General features: G+C 46.8%; 1 protein-coding gene across 1 annotated transcript in view; it reads right to left on the reverse strand.

Moving 5' to 3' along the window:
* LOC143928180 (very-long-chain enoyl-CoA reductase-like) overlaps positions 1-26,403 on the reverse strand; it is a 161,720-nt gene that overhangs the window by 86,373 nt on the left and 48,944 nt on the right. The window contains 3 exon segments of the mRNA XM_077452888.1: positions 7,506-7,550; positions 18,792-18,843; positions 18,997-19,047. Of these exon segments, the coding sequence (XP_077309014.1) occupies positions 7,506-7,550; positions 18,792-18,843; positions 18,997-19,047 (148 nt within the window).

A 26,403-nucleotide genomic window follows, 5' to 3' on the forward strand; every position in this document is an offset into this window, starting at 1 on the left:
GGGCAACGGTGGACGCACCAGAGGAACTACACGAGATGCCAGGGGTTGCTGAAATTTGTCCCTTAATGGTGCTTAAAGCCAATTTCTGGTCTACTCCTTGCTGTAGAATCAGCAGGATCCTGGATATAGAAAAAGCGCGGACGTCATCCTTTCTCCTCACACATGGAAATGTAGGCCTTCCAGGTACAATGAAGATACCTGTTCTCTCAGCATAGTTGGAATCACCGAGTCCCAAAGACCTCGGTTCCTCAACAGCTGGCTCAATAGCCCTGCCATTAACACCACCGATGGTAAAGCAGAATGGAGAATCGGACCTTGAGACAGAAGGTCCTCTCGTAGCGGCAGTCACCATTGGCGCACTAGGTCTGCGTACCAGGGACGCTGGGGCCAATCTGGGGCAATCAGAATTACTGGAATCCCCTAGGCCTCCACCCGGCGGAGCAGAAGTGGTAACAGTTTCAGAGGAGGAAAGGCATAGATCAGCTGGTACTGATCCCACTGAGCCGCCAGTGCGTCTAATGCATCTGCCCAAGGATCTTTTGTTCTGGATACGAATCTCGGCACCTTCCGCTTGAGATGGGAGGCCAGAAGATCCATGTCTGTTGTGTCTCACACGCACAGTAGCCTGAACACCTCTGGATGCAATGCCCATTCTCCCAGGTCCAGCATCTGGAGACTTAGATAATCCGCCTGCCAGGGCTCCACTCCCGGGATGTAAAATGGCTAATACATGTTGCTCTGCCAACTGAAGGATGTGAGCGACCTCCCGTGCAGGGGCCGAGCTTCTTGTTTCTCCTTGGTGATTGACATATGCCACTGCCAAGGCATTGTCTGACTGAATCCTGATCGGATGCCCTCGAAGTCGACCATGTGGAGAGGCATAGCCTGATCGCTCGCAGCTAGAGCACATTGATCGGCAACTTGGATTCCGACCAGAGGCCCTGGGTCGACTTAACACCCATTACTCCACCCCAGTCGGTTAGGCTGGCGTCTGTTGTGATCACTGTCCAATGTAGTGGTAGGAACGACTTCGCGGACCGAAGTGCCAGGGACCTCAGCCACCAAAGCAAGGAGTCCGACTAACTGGCTCACCTGAATCTGCCGATCCAGGGATAACAGATTTGTCCCATTTAGTCAAGATCTCCTTCTGCAAGACTCTGGTGTGAAACTGGGCATATGATACTGCCTCGAAGAAGGCCACCATGAGCCCCAGGACTTGGGTGCAGAAGTGCAGTGACGACCACCTGCGGTTCATCAGCCATTTTAACGTGGCTCTGAGAGTCTGCAGCTTGTCTGATCTGTTTGATAGCTGATCTATGCCTTTCCTCCGCTGAAACTTACCACTTCAGCACCACAGCTGACACTGAGGCCCTGGATAACAGAGGGGGGGGGGGGGGTATCCAGGGCCGCATCACAAACTTAAGGCCTTGCACTAACTGGTCTGCTAGTTCCACGCAGACGGGAGAAGCCTGTTGCTCCCCCAATTCGCCATGCAAAAGTTTTGTCCACTCACTAAGTATCTGTGACACAAGTGCGGATGCCAATACTGGTCACATTGCTGACCTCAACTGTAAACAAGGAACAAGCCACTGATTCGGCCTTCCTGTGTGGGATCCTTAAAAAAGGCAGTAGTCCCCTCTACCGGAATCGTGGTTACTTTGTAAAACCTGGATACTAAGGGGTCCTCAAAAGGGATAATGCACCGGCATGTATTTGGGGACCAAAAAGGTCCATTGCGGTAGACCCCATTCCTTGTAAATGAACTTGTCAAAATAAGTCAGATACGGAAACACCTTACGGGACCCAAAAATGTATTCTGAATTTTCAGGGTATCATGCACAGCTGTGATAAGTGCTCCAACAAGCTCTTTATCGCACACAGACCCGGACAAGGAATCATCCTCACTGTCCTGGTCAGAGTCGTCTGAAAACAGAAAAGGGGTCACGAGCCTCAGCAGGGCCCAAGTCTGCATCAGAGCTCTCCCCGGAGCACGGGGACAGGGGCTATTTTTTTACCACCTTTGTGCCCACGCACCGCCTCCATCTTGGCAACCAATGTGTTAATGACCGCTGACAAAGCATCCAGAGGCATTGCATTATCTGCAGGCGATTGTTGCAATTGCCTGGGTTTCGAGGGAAGAAACCAGTTTCTGAAGCCATGCTGACCCTAACCTGTGTGCCACCTGTTGGGGACTTAGGACAGTGATGGTCCCACCCTCCTAGCTGCTGCAGGCTGAGGGGCCCCCACCGCAGGACTCACCACCCTGACCGAGTTCTGCGCCATCCAGATAGGTGTGCCTGTGTCAGCTCCCAGATGCTTATGTGAGAAAACAGCGCTGTGCTGAGCTCCACTGTACAGCGCTGAAGCTGAAAAAAAAAAATCTTCAAGATTCAACAAAATGGCCGTCGAGTGTCCAGTATAAAGGACATAGTCACAGGGAAAATGGCTGCCGGACTACAGTAAAATAGAGTCCGAGCATGGTGCTCCCTGGTCACACTAAAAACGGCCACCGAACACTGTATGCAATGAAGGACAGTGAAAAATAGGCAGAGAAATGACAGTAAACAGCGCTACAGTGATCAGCAGACACAGCCTCCAGACACCCAGGGGAGAGACCTACAGACATCCAGGGCAGCGCTACCCAGAGCAGTCCCCACCCCAGGTGAGAGCCCCCCCCCCCCCCCCGGGGAGCCCCTGTCTATGGCGCACACACTGCTCAGCAGCCCATGCAGCATTCCCCAAAGGGAAGGTAGGGACAGGGAGAGAAGAGGGACCCCCAAATCGACCTCCCAGTGAATGCCCAGCTGTTCAGCCCCAGCCCTCTTTGGCCAAAAGGGCATGATTAATATAACTGGCACCCTTTCCTTCTGAATTTTTCTTAAAAAAAAAACAAAAAAAAAACGGAATTAACTGAAATGGGGGGAAAGCGTAGCAAAGACGGAATTCCCATGGATACACTAGCGCATCTGTGCCCAGCGACCCATTGCGACTGTCCAGGGAAAAGAACTGGGGAACCTGGGCGTTCTCCTTTGAGGCGAACAGGTCCACCTCTGGCAGCCTCCATTTCCCGGCAATCATTGCGAAGACCTCTGGGTTTAGAGACCATTCCGCATCCCAAATAGGGTTTCGGCTTAGGAAGTCCGCTAACCTGTTTAGATCCCCATTTAGGTGGACTGCTGATAGAGACAACAAATGCTTTTCCACCCACTGAAGGATCTCCATGGCCAGTACTTGGAGCGACCTGCTTCTTGTACCCCCCTGCCTGTTTAAATAAGCCACCGCCGTGGCATTGTCTGTTAGGACCTGAACATGATGGGACTGAAGCTTCTGAACAAAACTCCAGAGCCAAGGCAATTACCTTGAGCTCCCTCCAGTTTAAGGACCTTACTGCCTCCTCTTTGGCCCAGGATCCCTGAGTAAAACGTGTTCCTAGGTGGGCTCCCCACCCCCAGGAACTGGCGTTGGTTGTTAGTCTTTTCTCGACTGGAAAGGCCAAGACTAACCCCTCTGATAGGACATCCTGTCTTTTCCACCACCATAGGGACCTTTTCACCTGGGTTGGCACTCTTACCTCTGCCTCTAGGGATGCCACTGTGTGATCCCAAGATCTTAGAAGAAAAGCCTGCAGACACCTGAAATGCAGCCTTGCCCAATGGACTGCCAGCATTGTTGAGGTTAGAACCCCCAAAGCTGACATAACCTGTCTTACCGTCAGATTTTGACTGGTCTGCAGTAAAGACACTGCACCGGAAAGCCTGTCCTTTTTGTCTAAGGGAAGGAAGATCTTTTGATCCACTGAATTTATTAGATACCCTAAAAACCGAATCTCCTGGGATGGGTTTAGGGAAGACTTTTGGAGGTTCAAAATCCACCCCAGAGCCTCTAGATGGCTGCGAGCTTTGCCTAGATCGATCTGCAATTCTTCGCTGGATGGGGCGAAAGACAGCAGATAGTCTAAACAAGGAATAACTGCGATTCCCTGAAGTCGCAGCAGAGCTAAAGCTTCTGCCATCACTTTGGTAAAAATTCGGGGAGATGATAGACCGAAGGGTAAGGCCCTGAACTGGAGATGAACCACACCCCCCCAACCTCACCGCCAGTCTGAGGAACCTCTGAGACTGGGGCGAGATCGGAACATGCAGGTATGCATCCTTTAAATCCACTGACGCCATAAAACATCCTGGCGTCAGCAGATTCCCGACTGAGAAAATTGAGTCCATCTTGAACCTTCTGTACCTGATGGACTCGTTTAAAGGTTTTAGGATGAGAATCAACCAAAATTTTCCTGTCGGCTTTTTTACTAGGAAAACATGCAAATAAAACCCCTCCTGCTGTTCTTGCAGGGACACCTGTACTACTACACCCTGCTGCATCAGTTCCTCGAGAGAGGACTTCATGGCCAGGGCCCTTAACGAGTCCCGCGGGGTGTTTGTAATCAAGAACCTTCTTGGGAGGTTGTTGGCAAACTCGAATGTGTAACCCTGCGAGAGAGTAGTCAGAATAAACTGATTTGAAGTTATCCCTGACCACTGCGGAAGAAATTCTTGTAGTCATCCGCCCACCCACAGAGACGAGTCATTGAGATTTTTCGACCTGTGTAGGAGGACGGAAGAAAATTTCGCCTCTACCTTTCGGCTTCGGGGCGGACCAATTTTTCCTTCTCCCCTGCAACTTGCCGTCTTGATCCTGAGTTTGAGGTCGAAAAATAAGTTTTGGTAACTGTTTTTTTCTTTTTGACCGGGAAGGATCTCTATATCGGCTGTCCTGTCAAGAATATTATCGAGGTCAGGGCCGAAGAGAAGGTCCCCCGAAAAGGGTAACCCACACAGCTTGTTCTTTGATGCCGAATCACCGGGCCAGGTTTTAAGCCATAAGGCTCTTCTTGCACCAATAGTTAGAGCTGCTGACCTGGCTGACATCTTAATTGCTTCAGCTGAGGCGTCTGCAATCTAAGCAACTGCCGCAGTCAGGGTAGGAAAAGCATCTAAGATTTCCTGTTTGGGGGAATCTGCAGCTATATGCGACTTTAGCTGGTTGATCCAGTATTCTAAATTCCTGGCTACACAAGTTGTGGCCATTGCTGGCTTTAAATTGCTCATAACTGATTGCCATGATCTCTTGAGCAAAACATCCATGCATTTGTCCATCAGATCCTTCAAAACTCCCATGTCTTCGAAGGACAGATAAGTGGACCTTGAGACCTGGGAGAAGGCGGCATCCAGTCTGGGCACCTTGTTCCACACTGCTGCAGGGTCCTCCTCGAAAGGAAAACGCCTCTTGTGGGCTTTGCAGAAAAAGGGCTCTCTCTGGATCCTGCTATTCTTTCCTAATGGCCTAAGAGATGACCGGATGAACTGGGAACGTTCGGCCCTTAAGCTCGTCCAACCCAGCATACATGCGGTCATGGAGTGATAATTCCTTTCTTTCCTCACTTAAGCCAAGCGTAGCATGAATAGCTTTAAGGAGCCCATCTACCTCTTCAAGGGACAGTTTGAATTTAGAGGGGACCACCTCAGTCTACTTCAACTCCTCTTCCAAATCCTGGGATAAAAACACTGGGATAGAGAACGACCCCTGGGAAGACTCTGAAGTGGAAGGCTGACTAGCAGCCGGGTTTACTAATGAGTCACGAAATTTCTGAATCGTGGCGTATAGCTCCTTTACAGAGGCAACCAGATCCTCACATACAGAGGTTTATTCCTCTTTAACCAAAGAAGTAATGCAGGCACTGCATAAGGTTTTCTTACAATTTTCTCGCAGCTTGGCCCTGCAAGAAGGACATCTCTTTGGGTCAGAGCTCTTAGCCTATGAAGAAAAAGACAAAAAAGGGAAAAAAAACAGGGGATCCTTAGTGAGACCCAGTCTCAGCTTTAATAGGGATCATCACACAGGTGCACTGAGAAGAAACCAGTAAGCCTCCAGTGCCCAGACATGCCCCTTGCCACCAGAGGGAAAAGAAAAAGACGAAGACGAAGACGAAGACGAGATAGAGACCAAAAGCCAGAACATGGCGGCGGCACACGTGCCGCCACGCCTACGGACGTGCGGGCCACTGAATCTTCGGCTCTCTCCGAGCACCAAGAGGGGAAGTGGAGCCCGCTTGCTACCGCTGCCTGGGTAGGTCGGGAGGACAGCGGGTCCCTAAGGAGGAAAAAATAAAAGGGAAGGAAGCCCTGTCCCTCAGGAACACCCAAGAGATCTTAACTCCCTCCCAAAAGATGTTCCCTCCGGGCTGGAGGAAACAATAACTGAGGTGTGGTAGGGAAGCGCCTCCCTTTAAAGTTTGGAGGAAGAAGGTGTTTCCTAACGAGGAGAGAGGAGTCACTATCTCTCAGGTGCTGTCCTGAAAGTCGCCTTGGGAAATAAAATGTTTTTGTCAGTGCTGTTGCTCCACCCCTGTCTGCATCCCTGTTTATGGGTGTTCCTGTGGCAGTTACAGCACCGAGACCCAGCTCCCTCCCCAAGCTGGCTGCTCATTTACCAATATGAACAATCACTGCAGGGCTGTGCGATGAAGCTGCCAGCTCCTAGTAGACAGGCAAGGCACTAGAAGATCATAGCCATGACTGTTCAATAAAACCAAGATCAGGCCGCACTGATAGGGCTATGATCCATCTGCCTGTGCAGTGGATATTTACTAGCAGTGGGCAGCTTCATCACACCACCCACCAGGGCCGACTGTCCATTCATAAAACGAAAACCTTCAATGCTGCAGGTTTGTGTGATTGAGTTGTCTGCAGTGGAATGTTTTGCGATCAGTCAGCAAGTCACAGCCCTGAAGTGCTAAGTGGTTATTTTTCCTTTTTTAAATCAGATTTTTATTTTTAGATGCAAACATTAAAATACAAATTATTCAAACAAAAATCACATTAACCCAGATACCGCATCTAAGAGCCAGTATCTATGATTATATGGGGGGTGAACCTCTGCCCATCTTCTGAGACACGAGACTCCAAGATGCCCTTCTTATATCCAATCATTTTACTGGCATGTTACCAACTAGCTTTATTTGCAAAAGGTTATTCCTTGCTCATACCACTTTGCCAGCTTTTTGTTGTCCTGTCCCAACTTTTCAAGGTGTTGCTGCCATCAATTTCAAAATAAATTTTCCTAAAGTGGTACATTTTCTCAGTTCAATATGTTTGATATGTTTTTTATTGTGAAATATGGGTTTGAGATTTGAAAATCATTGCATTCTGTTTTTATATATAAAAACAGCATACCAACTTTTTTGCCATTTGAGTTATATGCAAAAAATTGCTTACAAAATTGTAAAATTTACAGTGCACAATATCTCAAGCGGTAATGGCAAACATAGCAGAATGAGTCAGAGCCTTCCTCCAAGAGGGCTTTGTATAGATATAAAAACAGATAGAAAAGCAGTTTAAAATTGATAAACGTTGTATAAAAATGGGTTTTAAATGAACCTGCAACTATTATCGTTACCATTTAATAGCAAAAACTGACAACTACGAAATATTACAGTAAAAATTAATTCAACATACTGGGATCTAACCGTATTGACTGCCTTGCTGGATACCACTTAGGAACTGAAAAAAGAAGACACAAGCATTAACGATCTCACACTGCAAAAATAAACCACAGCTGTGCTCCAAAATGATTAAAGTAATCTATTACTCAAATAATCATTATTCCCTACAACCTGCAGATGATTCACCATGATGTATAATGTAATTTATACTGAAAGATTTGTGACTTAGTCTTTTTTCCAACATTTTAAGTCACACAACCAATTTGAATGGTAAAATTAATATGCGAGTGTCATTTTTCATTTAAATGCATCAGCAGAATACCTAGCCAGATTGCTGAATTGGTTATTGCACAACACTTGCTATTCAAGAATTTTGATGGTAAAAGCACTGCAAAGTAAAGAATTGATGGCACTTATGTTTATAGCTGACCCGAAAAGAATTCATGGGTCACAAACTCCACAACAGAATGCTATACTGTGTAAGAAAATGATTTAAAATCAACAACTTCATTCCTCAGCTAGAAAATCGGCTTGCATAGATAAGTGTTCTGCTGATGTATTAGGAGACTGGTGTTTTGGAAATGTTGAACAAGGTAATAATTACTAATGCCATTTTGTCCTTCAGTGTTCCTTGTCGGCTGGCATTGGTTGTAGAAGGTAGAATGTAAAATGTAGCAAGTAGTTTTAAAACCAGGACCGTGATCTGAAAAACCATCTAGGGCTGACCATACACACCAAATTTTGTCTAGTTCCTGATGAGTGGCCTTGTCAGGATCATCTGCACCAGAGATCCTTTGATCTAAAAATCAAAGAAGCCAAACCGAAAATAGCCACCAAAACAGCTGTATACAATTCGATGTAACAGCTTTTCTGGTATTCTGACAGTCATGGATAGAGCACATAAAATAACCAGCAGGAAAGAGGTGTCCATCCATGCGTTAACTGTGGATGCAGGAATAAAGTGATCTCTTGCTCAGCCAATTGGGCTGACAAAGACCATACCGATTATGGCCATCTCTAAACCTCTGGAATGCATGAAAAGGGGCATAGGCATTGGAAACAAGTCCTCTGTCCAAACAGCAAATGGTGCAACCTCTGGCAGATTCATGTAGCGGTCAATAAAGTGCAGAGTTGATAAATAAAAATAGATATACTCCTAAAAATTGCAGATTTGAGACGGGGGGGGGGGGGGGAATTGGGTGGACAGCCCAAAATAAACCACTTCAGAATGTCACCTTTAGAACAATGGCCACAACTTTCATTTTGGAAACTCCTGTAAGGTTTATTTTTGCCACCTTTGTCCCATTGGGGGAGATTTACCTCCACTTTCTGTCCCATAGCCAAACAGGAAGTGAGACGAAATCTCTGCAAAGTGAATCTCTTGGGGACCCCCAGGTCAACAGAACTAGTGTCTCTATGGGAAGATTCCCCTCCATTATTTTTCTCGGGACAACCCAAAATGTTTTTACTTTCAATAGGACACAGAGGGTGAATCTCCCTAATGGATGCACAGGCAAACATGACAGGTGTTCTCATACCTCTCCACTAGCCAAAAATAATAATTTTAGTTATAGTTATACTATGTGACCCATGTCCTTAGACCTCTATTCTTGATCTACACCTCCCTCCCTGGGTCAGTCGATAGCCTCCCATGGCTTTCAATACCATTTCTATGCTGATGGCCCCCAAAGCTAACTTTCTACCCCACACATCACCCAATTTAATGGCAGACATCAGCTTGGATGCCACATCGCTTCCTCAAAACGGAGCTCATAATATTTCTTCCCCCACCTGTCCCTTTCCTGACTTCTGTCAAGATCAATGGTACAATTATCAGTCCATCCCCACATGCCAGGTTGTTCGGTATAATGCTAGAATCTTAACTCTAAGGCTACTTTCACACCAAGGCATTTTACATGCGTTTGCAGGAGCCATTTTTAGCACACAAAGCGCCTGTAAACCGCCTCTTCTGCAGCCCCAGTGTGAAAGCCAGAGTGTCAGCAGCATTTTTGGGGCGGTGCAGGAGCTCTGTATACAGCACTCCTAAACCATCCGCCATTAAAATCAATGGGCACCGATGCAGAATCGCCTGCAAATCACTTCGGCAGCAGCGCTTTTCACCCTTTCCTCGGCCGCTAGCAGAGGTTATTTCCACAATACACCCTTTAACCAATGACACCACAAAGCTTACAATTCATTCCCTGGTTACATAGTAAGGTTGAATAAAGACACCAGTCCATCCAGTTCAGCTTGAGTGTCTACAATTGCCCCCATCCCTGCACACTCACATCGGTTCTCTCGCCTCAACTACTGCAACTCCTTTCTCATTGGATCACCTTTGCATAGGCCATCTCCCCTTAATGCTGCTGGCAGATTGATCCACATGACCCACCATTCAGTTTCCTAGGCTTCCAGTCCCCCAATAAAATTCAAAATACAACTTGAAAGACATCCACAACTCTGCTCCCAGCTACATAACCAACCTAGTCCCCCCCAAAAAAAAAAAAAAAAAAAGCAAAAGCAAAAACACTCAAATAGAAAACCGCATTGAAGACTGTTACATTTAAAAAAAAAAAAAAAAAAAAAATCTGTATGAACAGACGATCTCTCAGTTCACTCTTCAAAGAACTAGAAACTTTACACACAGCTCCTAGTTCTCCATGTGCCCCGAGCAAACGCGAGAGCAACTAGGGGGCACGCGCAAGCGCCCCCTCCCCCCCCCTAGTGGCAGTTTGTTACCGACGTAGCAATGGCGATTTGCGCAGCCGAGCCATGTTGCCGCAGTACAACTACAGCGGCTGGTCGGCTAGCGGTTAGAGAGACGTTTTATACCTGAACAGCTAAATCTGTGTCTGTAGTGCGTGTTCAAACCTCAATACCTTAATGTTATTAGATTTTTTACTCCAGGAGTATATGTTTAGTAATTCTAAAGAAATGCATTAAAATATATAACTAAACCAATTCGATTTTGGTTGACGAAAATGCAAGAAAAAAAAAAATGCATTTTAGTCAAAAGACTAAATTGAAATTTGATGTCAAAATTAACACGGATTGAAAAAGCTACTTCTATTTCTCGCAAACTAAATTTGGTCAACTTTTTTGTACAACAATTACTGCACATAATCAACATCTTTTTGATATCAAAAGAAAAACCTCCCGTTGGCAGACTGGCTTCTGTGCCATGGAAGGACAAGTTTAAAGGAAAACAGACCACACAAGCCCACCCGAAAACCATCAAAAGTTAAGTACATCTAGGAATCAAGTATAACTAGAGACACTCCATTGTTGCCACTATAAATACAATTCTCAAAACAAAGGGGAATATTAACCACTTATGGACCGCTTGCCATCATATGGCTTGGATTACCTTTACATAGGCCATCTCTGAAGTGGAATATTTTATTGGCAGCAGCTAGCTGCCATAACCCCAGTATCTACTTAAGAAGGTGGTCCGTTTTAAGATAAAAGCGGTCTCATCTTAGGAGTCACTGCAAGATCACCTTCACTGGTGGCGGGAGAGGGCCCCCCACTGCACTCCAATGCCCTCTACCGCTTACTAGACCTGCCGACAGACGATCGGATCCTGTCCCCTACTTGGTATGGAGCCAAGTGAGGGGGGAAGATTGCCCCCCCACCTGGCTCTGTACCATTGCAAGGCAGAAGTGACGACAAAACCTCACTTCCACCCATAACTCTTAAAAAAGGGGACTTTTTTTCCAAAAAAAACTTTATTGTATTTTAGTGGCCTGCTCAGTCTCCCAGCAGCTCGCTTAGAGGCTTAGCCATCTGCCAGTCCAGGCATTTGGGTGGATCTCAACTGTAAAAGTTGAGATCTTTCCTGAGCCTGGAGTTGGCTGAAAATGGGTCACAGGAGTACAGAATGAACTGCACTCCTTTGGCCCATAGGAGAAGTAGGGCCAATAGAGCTTTGGCCTTACTACTTTAAGTGAAAAACATAAGCCTTGTGTACTGTATTAAGAGGAAAGTTATCCAAAGTGGGTTCTTTTGAAAGGAAGAGAGTTAGACCGTAATTTGACAAGTCAACCAGGCCATGTCTAGAGATACAATCTGTCCTGGTGGCCTTTAGCACCTAAACCCAAGAGTGAGGGAAAATCCACCAGAACAGCAATAGAGGGGGAAATCTTTCAGTGTGGACATACGGTCTAAAGGCAGTTCCCTCGCTTTCAGGGGTTTGACTCATTCCAATATAGATTTTTTTTTTTTTTTAATTGGTTAAATATACTTTACATATTAAGACTTTAATTCAACCATACAAAACATTGACTCCGCTTTAAAAATTTTAGCATTAAGAGTATGAAAACCCAACATTTCGTTTTCCCGATATGTGACTGCTGTACCATGTACTTTTATGAAAGTATTCTGTTCTTTGTATTGCTTAATTCGTGTGAAATCCCTGGTGTTTCTGCCAGTCCCTCCGATATTTCCCATTCAAAAAACGGGCCACACTAAGCATACCATGGTCAGTTCTCTAGCTGTGCTGGGAACTCAGCCCGCTCTCCTCCAATGATCAGACTTATCCTGACACCCCCCCCGCACAGCCTATCACTGGAAAGTGGTGTGCTGCTGCTCTGCACCCGCCCCTCCCCCCCCCCCCCCCCACCCCAGCTCTTACTCGGCAGAGAAGAGAGGGAACGTGATCACTGAGGTTCCATTCACATTTGCCATTTTGGGATTGCATCAGAATCACTGAGATTCTGCCCACAATATCAAAAGCACACACCTAAAATCATAAAATGTAGGTTCAGGTGCCATTCTCGAGGGCACCTAAAAGGCAGTGTGGTTTTGCAGCACAATTTATCTTGAAGCAAATCGCATTGTGCAAACTGTCACCCAAAAGAAGCTTCTGCTACTTTTTGGGCAACAAGATTTATGCAATGCGATTTGCAGCAATTACCATGCGACAAGGATTTGCTGATGCAGAGCAAAGATTGTTTTCTGTGTTTCTGGAGAAAGGGAGCCCCATTTTACCACCAGCCTGCAGAATGCAAGGTGGAACCCACTATGGGGACCACGAGTTGCTTTCACCCTTTTGCACTGAGCAAAAGTGTGTGAGAAAGCACAAGTGTGCAGTGAAGGGAGAACAATGGTGTGTTGCCACCATCTGATGATGTGCTGCCCAGGAGAAGAGGGCTTATCAGACTAAGTTGCTGCAGGATGAATCCCTCACATAGCTGACCACAATTGGGTGAGAACTCAGAGGCAAAGAACGAGAAACTTCTCCCTGGGAGGGTGCAATTTGGATGCCTGGTGTGATCAGACTGTACTAGGGCGCACTCCCACCACTTGTAAGAAGGGAAGAGAGGGACTGCCCTAGCAGGATTAAGAGAAACCATTTATATCCTTTGTCTGACGAACCAAACTGAGCCACAGCATATCTCCAGAGACTCAAAAGAGGGCACCCCGAGACTGGTAAGAGACAAACCTCATACAAGTTAACCTGTGGTCTGCCATCAACAGCTATGCTTTCTTCAAGGGCCCCCCTGACTTTGCCATCCAATTTATCAAATCATTGGTCAGCGGGATAAAACTGGGGCAGTTATACCAAGTTAGAACCGTCTATATACTGTAGCTAGGTAAACACAGTTCAGTTTTCCTTTCAGGCTATGCTTGGTCTCAAGGTGTGTCAGCAAGTGCTGGGTGAGCGAGGGGTGACATCTTCAGGTGTCTAAAGAAATCACAAAACAATTTAGTGGCTCCTTTTCGGGCAGCAATAAAAATGAATATATGCGCAGTTCATGTACGGTTATAGTATATGTAAAAGTATGGTGCTGGATTGAATTCATATAATACTGTTGGTATTTCACGTCCTGGCTGAGACAGCCACTTAGCCTCAGTTGAAATGAAACACATGAAAGCTTTGTAATCAGAAGAACAATGGCTTGGCTCAGGCCCACCTGCTGCGATATGTGCGATTACAGGCTTCAAAAGGGAATAAGAGCTAGCTAGATGGCTCAGGGCTAGGGGTGGCCTCGCGGTTTGCCCGGTGGTCAGTTTGCGGCGAATTTTGCGTGTTCGCGATTCGCTAAACCGGCGGACTATTGCTGCTGTTCGCACCAGGTGGACATGTGTTTACAGTGTGAAAGAACTTTGACCCATGATGACACAGCCATCATGGGGTACAGGAGAGCCAATTGAGACATTAACAATTGGACATTCCCCCTACCTTATAAATAGACCGCATCTGGCGGCCATTTTACATTCTATCTTATGTCAGTGTAGGGACAGGACGCTGTGTGGAGCAGGGAGAGACTGTAGCGACACAAATCACTAGCCATTAGGTCCATAAAAGTCCTTTTAAAGGACTGGTATATGTGTAGTACAGTATATAGGGTTCAGTGTACTGCTGTGCTGGTGATTGCAGCGGTCTTTTGTTAGTATAGGGACAGGACGCTGTGTGGAGCAGGGACAGTTTAATCACTAGCTAGCTATTACTAGGTCCACAAAGTTCCTTTTAAGGACTGGTATAGGTGTACAGTATATAGGGTGCTGGTCCACCGCTGTGCTGCAGATTGCTGCTTGTTTCTGCACCAGTCTTTCATCAGTGTAGGGACTGAGGGACACTGAATCACTAGCTACTAGGTCCACAAAGGTCCTTTTAAGGACTGGTATAGGTGTACTATTTGGTGTGCAGTATATAGGTGTGTAATACACAGATCATACACTTGCACATATAGAAAGCATAGTATAGTGCATTTCCACTGTGCAGCATTGACTGCTGAGCGGTTCTGCAGCGATACTATAAAGCGTGACAAACGCAATAAAAAAAAAAAAAAAAAAAAAAAAAAAAAAAAAAGGTATTATAACCGGTGTGATAGACCAGTGGCCCCCAAAAATGACAGATTGAAACGGGGCGTTATATACCTTCTTCCACATATATACTGCACTTCTCTAGGACTTGTCGCAGGGTCTTTTAAAAAATGACAGGCATAGGAAGAGGCAGGCCCTTCCGCAGGGGTGGTAGGGATAGGGCAGGAGCAACAGGCTTGAGCCTAAGTGGGAAGCTGCAGAAGGTGCGTTCAATTACTTTAAAGGACGCACCAGACTTGGTTGAGTGGCTCACTCAGCCTTACTCTTCTGCACCCTCCTCATCCTCTCGATCTGCACCCTCTTCTTCACTCTCTGCTATGTGCACCCCCAAAGACACTACCACCAACAACACCACCACCACCACCACATACCTTCCGCTTGAGTCACAGGAATTATTTACCGATCCATATCAAGACATTTCCGATGAGCAGCCACTCTTGGCATTGGATCAGGAAGAGGAGGTAGCAACAACCACCACTCAGCAGTCTGACAGTACCCAGATCAGCCCAAGGAGGAGGTTGGTCCCCGCTGTTGCTGCCTACTCCGAGAACTCTAATTATAGTGGTTGGGAAGGTGACGTCGATGTTGCTACTGATGCCAGGTGGGTGCCCACAAGAGGAAGAGAGGAGTTCAGAGGGAGCTATGGACCAGCAGATAGGGAGGAGAAGCAGGAATAACTTACATTGCACAGGAGGGACAAAGCAGACTGCTAATGTATCAGGAGCGAGGCATCAACCATGTACAGTCACATCTGGTGCTCCCAGGACACTGGCACATGGCTCCAGTGTGGGCTTTTTTTAAACGTGTCCGCTGCTGACAATAGTGTTGAAATCTGCAATCTTTGCGGTCAATGCACAAGTCACAGTAAGCCCAACACTCACCTAGGGACGACTGCCTTAAGGCACATAAGCTGTCATCACTGAGCCCAGTGGGAGCAACGGAACGCACAAAGCCACACTCCAGGCTCTCACCGTCCAGCCTAGTCTTCTACTTGTCCTTCTCTCTCCTCACAATTGTCCTCCACTCCACCTTCCATCATGCCATCCTCATGTTTTTCTGGAAAAAGGCAGGCTTCCTTGGGCCAAATGTTTGAGCATACAAAAATAACGCCGAATAACCCTCTTGCCCAACGGTTGACAGCTGGCTTGTCAGAACTGAGCCTACCAACTACTGCCATATAAACTGGTGGACTCGGAGGCCTTTCAAAAAATTTGTGGCCATTGGAACACCACAATAGCCACATTGTGGAAGGTCCCAGGAAGGAAGTATTTCTCACAGAAGGTCACCCCAGAGCTATATGGTCATGTTCAGCGCCAAATGAATGCATCTCTGGCACACAGTGTCAGTGCCAAGATGCATCTGACCACAGATACGTGGTCTAGCAAACACAGGCAGGGAAGGTATATCACTTTTACTGCCCACTGGGTGAATCTTCTGACGGCCGTCAAGCATGCAACACGTGGCCCCCGTGTAGATTTGGTTTTACCGCCATGGATTGCATGCAGGCTTGGCTCTTCTACTCCATCCTCCTCCCACTCCTCGGCTGACTCCTTTTTCCATTGCGCCGCCCAAGCTCCCCAGAACCTATTCGACATGCAAGTTGAGACGTTGCCATGCTGTGCTGCATCTGTTGTGACTGGAAGCCAAGAGCCACACTGGCCCTGCACTCCTTTCAGCTTTGCGTTCACAGACAGATCAGTGGCTAACACCGCTCAATTTGCCAGTTGGCAAAGTGGTGTGTGACAACAGTGCCAATCTGCTTAGCGCATTGAAACAGGGCAAAATTACGCATGTGCCATGCATGGCACACGTCTTAAACTTGGTCGTGCAGCGATGCGTTGTCAAATACCCTGGGGTCCAGGACATCTTGCGGCAGGCAAGGAAAATCTCGGCCCATTTCAGAAGATCTTACACGGCCATGGCTCGTCTTGCTGACATTCAGCGGTGACACAATCTGCCGGTCAGACGTCTTATTTGCGATTGCCTGACGCGATGGAACTCAACCTTCTATTTGCTTGATAGGCTGCCCCAGCAGAAACGTGCAGTTAACGCCTACCTGTACGAACTCTGCGGCAGTACAGGTTCTGGGGAGCTTTTTTTCTTCACCTCGCCAGCGGCTGTTCATGTGCGACGCATGCAGACTTCTACGGCCATTTGATGAGATCACCGAACTGGTCAGTCGCTGCCATGGCGCCATCAGTGACATGGTACTTTATGCCTTCTTTATGGAGCGTGCATTGTATCGTGTCATTGATCAAGTTGTGGAGGAGCAGGAAGATGAGGAAGTCGCAATGTTGGATGAATTCCAACTCAGACAAGTCAACAACAGGAGTCTGAAGGAGTCAGGAGGATGTTGCCAGGGCGTATGAGGAGGAGCAAGAGCATGCTTTAAACCTTTCTGGGATCCCCGTTGTGCGTGGATGGGGAGAGGAGAATGAAGAGGATGACATTATCCTGGATGATGAGCAGGAGCCAGGCCACCACACCGCTTTTAGTTTAGTGCAAATGGGGGCCTTCATGCTCCAGTGTTTTAATAGGGACCCCTGTGTAAAAAGCATAAGGGTCAAGGACCAGTACTGGGTGGCAACGTACTTAGACCCCCGGTACAAACACAAAATGGTGGAAATGTTACCACCGTCACAGAGGGCTGTCAGAATGGAGCACTTCCAGGCCTTGCTTCGAGAAATGCTGCATTCTGCTTTTGCGTGCGCTGGCAGGAGGAGGAATTCCCACTCCCAGAGAAAGAGTTGCGGGTACCAATCCAACAGCGCCTGCAGGAAGAGGGCGGTTTGAAGAGGTGTTGGCGACTTCTGATAAGAGGCCATTCTTTCAGCTGACCCATAGACAGGTCTCATCCGGATTCAGCATCAGGGAACGCCTAGACCGACAGGTGTCCGACTACATCGGGTTAACGGCCGATGTGGACGCTCTGAGGAGTGATGAACCCCTGGACTACTGGGTGGGCAGGCTTGACCTCTGGCCAGAGCTTGCCCAATTTGCAACGGAACTGTTGGCTTTCCCCTCGTCCAGTGTCCTGTCCAAAAAGACGTTCAGCGCAGCAGGGGGGATCATGACCGATAAGCGCACTCGCCCAGCTCATGACAGTGTTGACTAACTCACATTTCTAAAAATTAGGCATGGATCGGAGGAATTCAACACATGTGACCAGTAGATGATGTATATCTCTATAAACTATTTATTTAATCGCGCACAGACTTTTCTACCTTTGGCTCACTTCCTTGTAAAAAAAAAAAAAAGAAAAAAAAAAAAAAAAAAAAAAAAAAAAAAGCACACCGTACTATAAGCCCCTACCCTCCTGTGTCAAGAGGTTGAGCAGTGTCATATTTTTGGGGTCCAGCAGCGAGTTGCTGGTATCAGTACTGCTGTCCGTGCTCTCTATCACTGTGATGGTGTGGTCTCAACGCTCTCTATCATGGTGCTGGTGATCATCTCCTGCACTCTTCATAGCCTACCCTGACCTTTCCTCTCCATTGCCTTCATGCGCTCCCGAGTCCTGAATTGTCAAAATTTCAGATAAAAAAAAAAAATTGTCGTTGTCGATCCCAGATTCACTTCATACTGTTATGTCAGTGGCCATATGGTGGGACTATGTGCACAGCTAGTAAGTATTGTGTGGCTGAAAATATGACCTGTAGGTTTTTAAGGTTCGCCTGCCATTGAAGTCAATGGGGCCCGCCGCGAACGTTGCGCTTAGTGAACTTTTGGCCGCGTTCGCAAAACGTCTCGTCGGAAGTTCATCCATCTCTACTCAGGGCTAATAGAGACACTGCCCATAGTGGACAATACAGCATGCTTCCTGAAGAATGGGCAGACATGTGAAGGATTACCTCTTGGCGATATCTATTGGATGAAAGGCAAATGGGGGTGGCTACGAGTGGGCGTGTATGTTTGAATGAAAGGATCACACACACACACTGCTCTCTGTTCACTGCAAAGAGCCTGCCATGAGGCTGTTTCTGCTAACCTGATGATTCGGCCATCTTGAGGCCTACTCTGGGTGAAGGCTCCGACTTAAACCTGATGAAGGCCCTCTCCTGGTCTGAGCCTAGCCAATGCAGCAAAGCCTCACGGAGGGCCTTGTGATAAGTATCTTTCATATTCTTGCATTATATGTTCTGATTGTAAGCTTTGTGATATTGTAATGTCGTTTTAATACTTTATTTATTTCCCAAGAAATTAGGAAAGCGAAGATAGGGTTTTACTAGCAGCAGTGTGTGTTTTTTTCAAGTAACCTTATATCAGTGTGCCTAGCAGGGTTTTAAAAACTAGATAACTATGGGAAAAGACAAGTTAATAGTAGTTTGTAGAGTACTTAATGGCCTTCATATGGTAATAGCTTACTAAAAATTCTAAAGTTCCAGTATTAACATTTTTGCAGCTTTAATTAAAATAAATCCATCCCCTGGCTTATACATTACAAACAAAAATTAGTTCAAAGCGCAATACTTACAACACTTATGAAACATCAACTTTATGTCGCCAACTGTAATATTAGGTTCTACCTATATAAAAAAATTAAAGTAAAAAAAGGGGATTAGAAACATCTAATGCAATTCATTATACTTGAGAATTACATATTATGTTGGTATTACATATGAGCAATAGGCAAGTTCAACTGAAATATTGTTGTCCAGATGTATTGCCATGACTCTCACCTTGTCTAGAAAGCACAACTGCCGCTTTGTTCTGCAGTCTAGAATTTCCACCTGAAACCAATATGTACATATAAATATACTGTGGTAGTAAGTAATACCAGAACTGTTGAATGTTCTATCACTATCTTGTCAGTTTTCAAATACTACATGCTCTGTCATTTGTACTGTACTTTATTACCATTCCAACAGGCACCAAGTCCTCATTCACACGGGGCGATCTGATTCATGCCCCATGCAGGATGACGTTTTTTGAGCATGGGAATGACAGGTGTTGCATGCATCTCCGTGCTGGCGATTATGGAATTATTCTCAAAAAGTTACATTGCACCATATTTGCCCATGAAGAAAAATCAGATCGGAAAAACTATGCTTTATGTAGAACTATAGGGGGGAAAAAACCCACACACACTTCATTTTGGATAAAGGGAGGGTTATAACTCCCATCAAGGTTTATTTTTGCCCTCTTTACCCCATTGGGGAGATTTTATCCTTCACTTTATCTCATAGCCAGAACATAAGCAAGCGTAAATCCCTGCAGATTAAGTGAATCTCTTGGGACCATTGGCCCACCAGAATTAGTGTCTCCATTGAAAGATTTCCGCTCTTACCTTTCTTTGGACAAAAGCATTTGGGATTTTCTTAACTTTCAATAAAAATGGTACACAGAACAAAGATAAATCTCCATAATGGGGGAACAGGCTGCAATAAAAACGAACTGATGTTCTAATCCTTCTCTATCCAAAATGAATGCTGCCTTTAGTTGCATTAATATAGAAAAACCAAATCAGAAAAATAAAAAATAGTTTGCTTGAAAACTTCCAAAACAATGACAGGATATGTGAATTTTCATTTGAAAATCTATTCATACATGGACAGCTTTTAGAACCTTTAAGCATTCTTTGTACCACTGCCCCAATTGGGGGATGGCAGTGAAATGCAAGATAAATCTCAAAAGGAAAACCACAAATTTAAATAGGTTCAAACCCTTGTCTAATTTTTTTTTAAATATAGTATTTTAATTACGTGGTTGCCTTTAGTGCGTTTGCCTCATTTTCTGCCTTGGTGCCCACCTGGGACAAGAAAATCCTCTAACGGGGAGAAAAAAAAAAAAAAGATTTGCAGTCGGGTTTATTTACTGCTCATAACATCCTGTTGTGGATTTCAACATTCAGACTTCATGGCTCTCAATGAAAATCACCCAACTTATTGAAAACAATGTCCTCCCCATGTGGCCAACAACTTTTCCCTATGGCTGTTAAAGTTCATCCAAAAGCAAATGTTCAAAACACATTTTTTGTGATGTTTGTGGCCAATATAGGGAGCTTCGCCCTCCTGATTAGTAAAGGTCACAACTGTCCTAGTCAAAGTGAGGGAAAATCCAAAAATTGAATTGAAATAGAACACAAAAAGAAAGAGAAAGAGAAAGAGAAAGAGAAAAAGAGAAAGAGAGAAAGAGAGAAAGAGAGAAAGAGAAAGAGAAAGAGAAAAAGAGAAAAAGAGAAAAAGAGAAAAAGAGAAAAAGAGAAAAAGAAAAAAAGAAAAAAAGAGAAAAAGAGAAAAAGAGAAAAAGAGAAAAAGAGAAAAAGAGAAAAAGAGAAAAAGAGAAAAAGAGAAAAAGAGAAAGAGAAAAAGAGAAAGAGAAATAGCGCAAAGGACATACTTACCGGTGACAGTATTTCTAAGCCTTTCAGGACAACCCCGGAGAGAGTAGCTGCACTTTAGTCTCAGGAAACAGATGCCAGCTTTAAAAACTCCTCCTCTTCCACCATGGCTTCAGTTATGGTGGTCTTCCGACAACTGGAACACAAAGTACAGAAAAAAAAAACAAAAAAAAAATAAAAACACACAACCATGAGAGATACTCAACACTATTAAGATTAACCTAGGGAGGAAATAACAGTTGTCCTGAAAGGCTCTTAGAAATACAGCCACCGGTAAGTCTAACGAAGTCTCTTGAATCACCTTTCAGAACAACCCCGGAGAGGATAACCGAGAAACTTACCCTAGGGTGGGACTACTGCCTGCAGCACCTTCCTGCCGAAGGCCTGATCCGCAGCAGACAGTAAATCCAGACGATAGTGCTGGAGAAACGTTGAATAACTGGACAAGGCGGCAGCCTTGCAAATCTGTTCAGGCATCGCACTGGCCCTTTCAGCCCAGGAAACTGCCGTAGAGCTCGTAGAATGAGCAGCAACAACCGAGGGAGGTAATTTTTTTATAGGCTTCTGCTATAGCCAGCTTAAGCCATCTACCCAGCATACTTTTTGAAGCTCTCTCCCTTGCGTGGGCCTGAGAAGACCACAAAGAGGGCGTTTGCCCTTCTAAATTCCTTGGTCACTTTGAGAAACTGTAGCAAACATCTTCTAACATCCAATGTGTGGAAAGCCTTTCCCTGGATTAGCTGGAGTTGCAGAAAAGGTGGGTAGGACTATTTCCTGCGACCTATGAAAGGCTGAAGATACTTTGGGTAGAAACGCTGGGTCTGTCTGAAGGACCACTCTTTCCGCAAATACCCTTAAGAAAGGTTCTGTAACCGCCGAAGCTTGTAGTTCACCAATTCTCGCCGAGGTGATGGCCACCAGAAAAATAGTTGAGAACCACATTCTGTAGTGAAGCTTCTAGTAAGTGTTCAAAACAGAGCTCCCGAGAGACCCTGCAAAATGGTAGACAAATCTCCACTGGGAAAGTCTACTGGCCTACTTTAAAGCGGGAGTCCGCCTTTTTTTTTTTTTTTTTTAAAGCCAGCACCTACAAATACTGCTGCCGACTTAAAATAATGACACTTAACCGCCCAGCACGCCCGCGATGTCGGCACCCGAAGCCGATCTCTCGATAGTCTCTCGGGTGCTGCCGCCGCCATCTTGGGTATGGGAATAGGTGGAGCCTTGCGGCTTCATTTCCCGGTTCCCTACTGCGCATGTGAGAGTCGCGCTGCGCAATAAGGATGATCCCCTCCGTCTCCGGGATCTGTGCGTTTCCCAGCAGACAGCGGGGGACTTTCGGAAAGGGGCGTAGATTCTGCGGAAAGGGGCGTGCTTTCTGCAGATATCTATGCCGGAAGTGGATGCAGATACCTGTACTGTACAGGTATCTGCACCCCCCTCCCCCCTGAAAGGTGCCAATTGTGACGCCGGAGGGGGGAGGGTTCCAATGAGCGGAAGCTCCACTTTAAGGTGGACCTCCGCTTTAAGCGAGAGCCAAAAAAAATAATCTAGAAAATAAAGTTTCTTTAGAGAAGGTCTTTTCAAAGAAAACTGATAAAGCCGCCACCTGAGTCTTCAGGGTGCTGGCCGCCAGACCCTTCTCCATTCCCTCATGGAGAAACTCCAGAACGGATGCCACGCTCTTGACTAGGTCTCTGAACGCACACCAGGAATTACATTTTTCCAGACCTTCATATAAAATTGCCTGCATGACTTTCCTGCTAGATAGCAGGGTTTTTACCACCTTGTCCAAAAGTCATTTTGCTTTCAATAGGTCCTCCTCAAAAACCAGGCGGTTGACTGCAGAAACTCCACTTCCGAATAGTTTGCTGCCCCCTAGAATAGCAGATCCTTACTGGATGGCAACTTCCATGGGGGGTTCCGTGGCTAGATTTAGAAGCACTGCGAACCAAGGTCTTTGGCTAAAACAGAGTGATTAGAATCAGATGCATTTTTTCAGCTCTGAATTTTCTTAAAACCAGCGGAATTAGAGTAGAGTAGTGATGGACCAACTTCCGACGGGACGTTTCACGAACCGCGAACGCAGCCGATAGTTCGAACCATAACGTTCACGGCGGGCCCCATTGACATCAATGGGAGGCGAACTTTGCAAACCTACAGGTCAAATTTGCAGCCACAAAATAGCTGTGCAAACATAGTCCCACCACATGGCCAATGCCATAACACATGTATGAGGTGAATCTGGGATCGACAATTACAAGCATTCTTTTTTTATATGGGAAATTGTTGTGACAATTCCGGACTGTGGAGCGCATGAAGGCAATGGAGGAGAGGGAAGGTCAGGGTAGGCAAAGAAGAGGGTGCAGGAGATGATCACCAGCAGCGTGACATACAGCACCGACACCAGCACCGTGATAGAGAGCACCGACACCAGCACCGTGATAGAGAGCACCGACACCAGCACCGTGATAGAGAGCACCGACACCAGCACCGTGCCACACAGCACTGACACCTGCACCGTAAGCAGCCCCAGGAGGAAGTCAACATAGCACAGGGATGCTGGGAGCCCCTCATAATGAGCATAGCACAGGGATGCTGGGAGCCCCTCATAATGAGCATAGCACAGGGATGCTGGGAGCCCCTCATAATATGCACAGCACAGGGATGCTGGGAGCCCCTCATAATATGCACAGCACAGGGATGCTGGGAGCCCCTCATAATATGCACAGCACAGGTACAGCCCCAGGAGGAAGTCAGCACAGCACAGGGATGGTGGGAGCCCCTCGTAATAAGCAGCCCAAGTAGAAATATGACACCACTCAACCTCTTCAAAGAGGAGGGTACGGGCATATAGTACTGTGTGCTTTTTTTGGACAAGGAAGTGAGCCAAATGAAGAAAGAAGGTCTGTGTGCGTGATTAAAAAAAATTGTTTATAGACACATACATGGTCTACTGGTCGCATGTGTTGAATTCCTCCGAGATCCATGCCTCATTCATTTTTAGAAACGTGAGGTAGTTAACACTGTCGTGAGCTAGGCGAGTACGCTTATCGGTCACGATCCCCCCTGCTGGGCTGAACGTCCTTTCGGACAGGACACTGGATGAGGGGCAAGCCAACAGTTCGATTGCAAATTGGGCAAGCTCTGGCCAGAGGTCAAGCCTGCCAACCCAGTAGTCCAGGGGTTCATCACTCCTCAGAGCTACCACATCTGCCGTTAACCCGATGTAGTCGGACACCTGACGGTCTAGGCGTTCCCTGATGTTGGATCCGGATGACACCTGTCGATGGGTCAGCTGAAAGAATGACCTCATATCCAAAGTCACCAACACATCTTCAAACCAGCCTCTAATTGCAGGCGCTGTTGGATTGGTACCCGCAACTCCTTCTCTGGGAGTAGGAATTGCTCCTCTGCCAGCGCACGCAAAAGCAGAATGCAGCATTTCTCGAAGGCCTGGAAGTGCTCCATTCTGCCAGCCCTCTGTGACGGCGGTAACATTTCTGCCATTTTGTGTTTGTACCGGGGGTCCAAGTACGTTGCCACCCAGTACTGGTCCTTGACCCTTATGCTTTTTACACGGGGGTCCCTATTAAAACACTGGAGCATGAAGGCCCCCATTTGCACTAAACTGGAAGCGGTGTGGTGGCCTGGCTCCTGCTCATCATCCAGGATAATGTCGTCCTCTTCATTCTCCTCTCCCCATCCACGCACAACAGGGATCCCAGAAAGTTTTTTTTTTTTTTTGTAAATTACATTTTATTGAGTTTTTTTGACATACAAACAGTAACCCACAAAAGGCGGAAACAAACCGTGGTTACAGCATAAAACAAAAGACAAAAACGGGGACCATTTTCCAACCCCCACCCCCCCCAAAAAAAAAGGGAGGGGGGAGGGGAAAACTCCCACAAAAAGCAAAAACAAAAAAGTGTTGGCCCAGCCCTGGTACGGTCTTATCTAGACAGATACGCCCACTACATTACCCTCCAGCCGGAGGTCCAACTGATAGCGATTCCGTGCAGTGACTCTTTGTTCCATCGTACAGGAGAATGTCTACTCGTGTGGTCCCTCCCCCCCCCCCCCCCACTCCCCGCCTAAAGAAAAGGTACCCCTCAGGTACGTGAAATCTTTGCATTTGGTTCCAGCCCACCCGCACTCCACTCCTTCAGGACTCCACAGGGAACCCCAGGGGCATTGAGCTTAGCTGATCACACAGCAGTTAGTCCGAAGCCGAGTCCACAGAAGCCACCCATCCTCCCCAAACCTTATCAGAAAGGTTTAAAGCATGTTCTTCTTGCTCCTCCTCATCCGCCCTGGCACCATCCTCCTCTGACTCCTGTTGTTCACTTGTCTCAGATAGAATAGCCCCCCCGAGAATTCATCCAGCATTGCGACTTCCTCATCTTCCCGCTCCTGCTCCTCCACAGCTTGTTCAATGACACGACGCAATGCACGCTCCATAAAGAAGGCATAAGGTACCATATCACTGATGGCGCCATGGCTGCAACTGACCAGTTTGGTGATCTCCTCAAATGGGTGCAGAAGTCTTCATGCGTCGCGCATGAGCAGCCACTGGCGCGGTGAAAAAAAAACCCAGCTCCCCAGAACCTGTTCTGCCGCAGAGTTCATACAGGTAGACGTTAACTGCACGTTTCTGCTGGAGCAGCCTATCAAGCATATAGAAGGTTGAGTTCCATCACGTCGGGCAATCGCAAATAAGACGTCTGACCGGCAGATTGCGTCACCGCTGAATGTCAGCAAGGCGAGCCATGGCCGTGTAAGATCTTCTGAAATGGGCCGAGATTTTCCTTGCCTGCCGCAAGATGTCCTGGACCCCAGGGTATTTGACAACGAATTGCTGCACGACCAAGTTTAAGACGTGTGCCATGCATGGCACGTGCGTCATTTTGCCCTGTTTTAATGTGCTAAGCAGATTGGCACCGTTGTCACACACCACTTTACCAACTGTCAAATTGAGCGGCGTTAGCCACTGATCTGCCTGTGAACGTAAAGCTGAAAGGAGTGCCGGGCCAGTGTGACTCTTGGCTTCCAGGCACAACAGACGCAGCACGGCATGGCAACGTCTCACCTGGCATGTCGAATAGGTTCTGGGGAGCTTGGGCGGCACAGCGGAAGAGACGCTAGCAGCGGAAAAGGAGGAGTCAGCCGAGGAGGAGAGGGAGGAGGATGGAGTAGGAGGAGGAGAAGGGCCAGCCCTGCATGCAATCCGTGGCGGTAAAACCAAATCTACACGGGTGCCATGGGGGTTACATGCTTGACGGCCATCAGAAGAGTCACCCCAGTGGGCAGTATAAGTGATATACCTTCCCTGCCCATGTTTGCTAGACCACGTGTCTGGTCAGATGTATCTTGGCACCGACACTGTGTGCCAGAGATACATTCACTTGCCGCTGAACATGGCCATATAGCTCTGGGATGCCCTTCTCTGAGAAATACTTCCTTCCTGGGACCTTCCATTGTGGTGTTCCAATGGCCACAAATTTGCGAAAGGCCTCGGAGTCCACCAGTTTATATGGCAGTAGTTGGCGGGCTATCAGTTCTGACAAGCCAGCGGTCAACCGTTGGGCAAGAGGGTTATCCGGCGTCATTTTTTTACGCTCGAACATTAGGCCCACGGAAGCCTGCCCTTTTCCAGAAAAACGTGAGCTTGGCGTGATGGAAGATGGAGTGGAGGACAATTGTGAGGAGAGAGGAGAAGGAGAAGTAGAAGACGAGGCTGGACGGT

This window comes from Lithobates pipiens, unplaced genomic scaffold, assembly GCF_037356315.1.
Source record: "Lithobates pipiens isolate NorthernLeopardFrog02 unplaced genomic scaffold, aLitPip1_a1.2 Scaffold_23, whole genome shotgun sequence".
Classification (NCBI taxonomy): domain Eukaryota; kingdom Metazoa; phylum Chordata; class Amphibia; order Anura; family Ranidae; genus Lithobates; species Lithobates pipiens.